Raw genomic sequence first — 6229 nt, forward strand, 5'->3', positions numbered from 1 at the left:
ACACTTTTCCTTCTTATATATTATTTCTTCTCTTGATTCAAAATATTTAAAAAATTTAACATTTTATACAAAAATTAAAAAACTAATTTACATTTTCAAAAGAAATAAATGAATCATTATACTATTTTTTTCTTTTAACTAAAATTAATAAATTTATTAATTTATATATTTATTTAATTAACAAAATTAAGCTGGGATTAAGAAAATTACTTTCCTTTATTTGATGGCATAGCTAGGTGTAAGAATATCAAAACCTTTTTGATTTATGCCTTTCCATATTACTAGTAAATAAATTATAATTATTTTAATTTTGATTAAGTTCTGAATGATTAATAAATTAATAAATAAAAATTTAAGATTAAATATTTTGGATTAAATTTGTGGTTTTTGGTTTCTGTAAAATTAATTTTTTCTTTGAATATTGCTTATAAATAGAAAAAAAACACTAAATACATTCAGAAAAACTTTTAGTTAACTCATAACCAAAATCGAAATCAATAAAATTTGATCTAAAATTAATGAAAATTAAAGGATTTAATTAAAAGATAGATTTTAATAATTTAACATAAATAAAAACAAAAAAATTTATTATGAAATAAACTATCTGTCAAATAAAATATATGAGACGAAAAAAAATCTATAGAAATATGACAGATAATTGTTTGCAAGAAAATTTACCTTAAATTAATAATTTTTTATTTAATAACAGATATTTTAGAGTTGCCAACGTAGAAAAGAAAATCTACAAAAAATTGAGAAAGATAAAATCTCTTGTTCACAAATAAATTTTGTATAAAAATTTAACTGAAGAAACTTTTGCTCTTTGAAATTCAAATAAAAATTTAAAGTTAAATTAGCTAAATAGTATTATTATGTATTTTTTATATGATAAACTGAATATTTATTAGCAGTTTGTTTATTTATTTAAATCAATTTATTTTTTAAAAACATAAAATTATTTGATTAAAACAAAAATACTTTTTGTAAGAATAATTTACAAAAAATAATTAATTAGTAAAAAATAAATAAAAGTAGAATTACAAAATAAAACTAATTAAAATATATGTTTATTAATAAAGAGTATAGCCAAATGCCATTCAAAAATTTAGGGATTTGAGCTGGATTATTTACTATTTACAGCTGATTATTTTTTAAAGAAATTGAACTCGTTTATAATATTAAAAAAATATTCATTAATTCTATAATATATATTATAACTGTCATGTATATTTTGTTGATTATACTTTATATTTAAAAGCGAAGATACTAATTGACCATATTTTAATTTTAACAATGAAATAGTTAAAAATATCAAATAATATTGGTTTAGAAGTAACAAAATAATAATTGTCGTTTAAAGTCATAAATTTTTTCATCTTTTAGAATATGAATTGTGAAATACTATAAAAATAAGTTTCATTAATTACATGAACTATGTTATAAACTATAGTCTTGCTTTGCGATAATACTTTATAATCTCAAAAAATAGATTCCTAATACGATTAATTTATATTTAATTATTGTAAAAATATAAATATAAATGATAAATTTTATTCAGGTTTAGATATTAAAAATGATATAAGTATCTTAATAACTATTTAAAATAAGAAATTATGTGCTTTTTTATTGTTTAAATGATTAAAAGTTTTAGGCTTAAAAGTCTTCATTTTTGCTTGCTATTTATTTTAAATAGCCTTTTTGTTTGTTTTTGCGTTTTATTCGATAATCTGATATATGATGTAATTTTGTGTTGTTTTGCTTTGCTTTTTATTGATTAATCTGATATCATCGATGATGTCATTTTGGATTGCGTGATGATTAGAAATATATTAATAAATAGGCAGATATATATTTTATTGAAATAACGATCTAAGATAGAATATTTGTTATTTATAATTTTTGTCTGTTTAATATTCTAATTGAAAATTAATTAATTTACACCACTTCTTTACAGAAAATAAATAAACATTTAAAAAGTTAAGAAAAGCTGCTTATTGGAACATAATTTAATTATTCAAATTAATTTGTTAGATTAATAAAAATATCACAAAATTAAAAAATGGAAATTGACATCTAAAATCTTTAGGAATCTTAATAGGTTTTGCAAAAATTGGAATTGCATTTTCAAAACAGGAAGAAAATTAAAGAAATGTATCAAAACAAAGGCGTTTAAATGCTTGATAAGGATGAACTACTTGGTAAATGAGATTTGTTTTCAATAATAATATTTAGAGATGGGAATCTAAAGTATCGATATCATCAAAATGAATGGAAATTGAATAATAAATATTGATTAGTTTATATTCTTTCTCTTATTTCTATTCATTTTGATGATATCAATACTTTCGATTCCCACATCTAATAATATTTTATGAGTTAGATAATAATTTCTATTGAAGCATTTATATTACCAGTTTATATCTTTAAAATTAAATATATTTTAATCATTACAATAATCAATAAATTTAAAAATTAATCAATTTATAACAAATTTAATAAATTCTTAACTTGATAAACCAAAAGTTTCTGATATTGAGGAACCTAATTTGGGTATTGGACAAGCTTCAATTTATGAAAACATGAAAAGAGAATTAACAGAAAAAGGCTACTCTGATTTTAGGTTTTTAGGCTAGGGATTATAGGGATTAGTAATGCTAGCTAAAGATTCGAAAAGTAATATAAGATATGCCATCAAAGGTGTTTAAGTGAGAGATGATAAGGGAAAAGTTTATGATGAAGTTTAAAATCTAGTAAAAAATGAAATAGATATACTCTAAAATTGTAGAGGCTCACCTTATGTTGTCAGTCTTTTAGGCTCATTTGAAGGAAAATTGTTTACCTACTTGGTTCTATCTGAGTGTTAGGGTAAAAAATAAATACCTACATATCTATTTATCTATATATTATCTTATTATTATTAAATAAATAAATAAAAATATAAATTAATTAATTAATCATTAAACTCATTATATAGAAAATTTTTAATTCATGATATAAAAAGGAACTCTCACTGAAATCATAACAAAGAGCTAAAACAAAAGACTGAACGAAATATCAGCAATCAAATATGCTAAAGATATTACTGAAGGTATTTACTACATTCACTCTAAGGGGTATCTTGCTAATGATCTGAAAATGGAAAATATCTTAATTGACTACAATGGAAATGCCGTTGTCTGTAAATTATTAAAAAATCTAAACAAAACTTGATACTCTAAAAAATATTTGTTTATTATAGCTGATTTTGGATTAGCAGCTAAACTGACAGTTAAATCAGAATATTCAGAAGATGAATATGTAAAACAAACTAATATTTTCGCCCATAATAATATGAAGTTTAATTAATTCAATTCAAAAAATTTTAAGATGGGAAACTTTTATTATCAAGCACCAGAATGCTATGGCCCAAATGACAATATAGGTAAGGTTTATTATGATGAATATAAAAAACAAGATGTATAGGTGTAACAATTACCAAGCATTAGAGTAAATAAATACATTAGATAAATAAATTAATTAAATATTAATTATATTGTTTTTTGTAAATTAATTAAATAGAGTGAAGCATTTTATTTAGGTATTAAATAAAATAAATAAATTACTGAATTCATTTAGCTAATATAAAAAATATAAATAGGATATCTTATTTATTCTCTTGTCTAGGGAATAGATTTGAAACTTATATTTAGTAAGCATCAGCCCTTGGATTATAAAGAATTTTAAAATTTTGGTTATCACAAATAGCTTTAATATTTAATTAATGAATTAACTTAATTTGTCCCAAGGAAAAGATTGCCCATTTTTGAGGCTTTAATTGTTTTAAAAGGAATTATTTGTATTGAATTTTAGTTAGATGACATGTTTATTGATATGATAGATGGAAACACTCAACAGTTTACTAGCTCACTCAAAAATGAAATTGAATTCGTTGAGGATTTTCCAAATAAGTTTTATCCCATTGTGTAACAAAAATTTTTCTAATTTACTGCTTTTTCTAACTACTTTTAAAGTAAAAACGAATAGAGCTTACTCTAAGAGTTGTAAGAGTTGAAAGAAGACATTCAAAAAAAAGTTTATGTTATTAATCAAAGTTTTATTCAAGCTATCCTCAATTTATTCTAAATAATTCATTAAAAAGGATGCAAAAAAGGAATAATAAGAAAAAGTGAGCTAATTAGAAGTAAATATTAAATTTTTATTAGACGAATCTTAATAAGCTTATACATAATTAATTAAAAAATAAATATCAGATGATGATGATGAATATGGATAGTACAGTTCTTTTATAAAATAAACTGTAATAGAAAAAATATGAAAAAATGCAAAAAAATTAATTATATTTTCAAAAAAAAGCCCGTAATTAATATTTAAGAATAATTTTTGAAGAGAAAATAAATGATGAATTAATTAACTTTCATATTTAAAAGCAAGTATTTAATATTTTAGATTGATTTTTGATAAGAAAATAAATTATGAATTAATTTTAGTATTCAGAATAGGCCGTAATTAATTTTTGAGAATGTTTTTCGATGAATGAGTAAAAAAATGCTGAATTAACTAAAAATCATATTCAAAATAGTGAGTAATTAATATTTTAGAATGATTTTTAATGAGAAAATAAATGATGAATTAAATTTGATAATTAAAATAGGCAGTAATTAATTAATATTTTAGAATTATTTTATATGAGAAAATAAATACTAAATTAATTTACATAATAAAAATAGGTGGTGATTAATTAATATTTGAGAATTATTATTGATGAGAAAATTAATGATGAATTAACTTTCAAATTCAAAATAGGAGGTAATTAATAATTTTGAACGATTTTTGATGAGAAATAAGTGTTGAATTAGTTTTCATATTCAAAATAATAGGTAATTAATACTTTAAAAATTATTTTTATTCAGAAATAAATGCTTAATTAACTTTCATATTCAAAATAGGCCGTAATTAATATTTTATAATGATTTTTGATGAGAAAATAAAAGCTGAATTCACTTTCATATTCAAATAGATTGTAATTAATATTTTGAAATGATATTTGATAAAAATAAATGTTAAATTAACTTTCATTTTCAAAATAGATAGTAGAATGATTTTTGATAACAAAATAAATCTGAATTCGCTTTCATATTCAAAATAGGCAGTATTTAATATTTTAGAACAATTTTAGAATTCAAAATAATTTTTAAATAACTTTAATATTCAAAATAGGGAGTACTTAATATTTTAGAATTATTTTTTATCAGAAAATAAATGCTGAATTGATTTTCATATTCAAAATAGGGAGTAAATTATATTTTAGAATAATTTATGATGAGAAAGTAAATGCTGAATTAATTTTAAAATTAAAATTAGGAAGTAATTAATAATTGAGAATGATTTTTGATGGAAAAATAAATTACTGAATTTACATTCATATTCAAAATAGAATGTAATTAATATTTTACAATGACTTTTATGTAAAAATAAATGCTGAATTAACTTTAATATTCAAAATAGGAGGTAATTAATACTTTTTTAAAAGATAATAATAATGCTTAATTAACTCTGATATTCAAAATAGGCCACCGTAATTAATATTTTATAATGATTTTTGATGAAAAAATAAAAGCTGAATTCACTTTCATATTCAAATAGATAGTAACTAATATTTTAGAATGATTTTTGATGAGAAAATAAATGTTGAATTAAAATTCAAATTTAAAATAGGAAGTAATTAATATTTCATAATGATTTTTAATCACAAAATAAATACTGAATTAACTTACTAGATAGTAATTAATATTTTACAATGATTTTGATGAGAAAATAAATGATAAATTTAACTTTCACATTCAAAATAGGCAGTAATATCTTTTTTATAATGATTTTTGATTAGAAAAAAAATGTGTTAACTTCCATATTCAAAATAGGCCGTAACTTATCTTTTAGAAAGATTTTTTATTAGAAAAGAAATGCTGAATTAACTTTCATATTTAAAATAGAATGTAATTAATATTTTAGAATGTTTTTGATGAAAAATTAAATGATAAATTAATTTTCATATTCAAAATAGCAAGTAATTAATATTTAATGAGAGAGAAAATAAATGCTGAATTAACTTTGATATTCATAATAGCTTGTAATTAACAGTTTAGAATGAATTTTGAAGACAAATTTCATATTAAAAATAGGCTGTAATTAATTTTAAAATGATTTTTGATGAAAATAAATGCTTAATTAA

General features: G+C 19.8%; 2 protein-coding genes across 2 annotated transcripts in view; both read left to right on the forward strand. All coding sequences in view use genetic code 6, as the record gives it.

Annotated features, from left to right (window-relative positions):
• Nucleotides 1-827, forward strand: part of TTHERM_000235239 (kinase domain protein) — a gene marked incomplete at both ends in the record, with an annotated part of 3471 nt that extends 2644 nt beyond the window's left edge. Inside the window, 2 exons of the mRNA XM_012797311.1 lie at nucleotides 192-284; nucleotides 710-827. Coding sequence (XP_012652765.1) covers nucleotides 192-284; nucleotides 710-827 — 211 coding nt within the window. The remainder of the gene's footprint in view (nucleotides 1-191; nucleotides 285-709) is intronic.
• A 1232-nt stretch (nucleotides 828-2059) lies between these two features.
• On the forward strand, nucleotides 2060-4315 carry TTHERM_00236260 (kinase domain protein; the record flags this gene model as incomplete). The annotated part of the gene is made up of 8 exons (XM_001014365.2): nucleotides 2060-2198; nucleotides 2524-2865; nucleotides 3002-3178; nucleotides 3239-3297; nucleotides 3367-3486; nucleotides 3559-3577; nucleotides 3638-4077; nucleotides 4139-4315. The coding sequence occupies 8 exons, from the start codon at nucleotides 2060-2062 to the stop codon at nucleotides 4313-4315; spliced, it is 1473 nt and encodes a 490-aa protein (XP_001014365.2).
• Nucleotides 4316-6229: the final 1914 nt, after the last annotated feature.

This window comes from Tetrahymena thermophila, assembly GCF_000189635.1.
Source record: "Tetrahymena thermophila SB210 genomic scaffold scf_8254665, whole genome shotgun sequence".
NCBI classification, from domain to species: Eukaryota; Ciliophora; class Oligohymenophorea; order Hymenostomatida; family Tetrahymenidae; genus Tetrahymena; species Tetrahymena thermophila.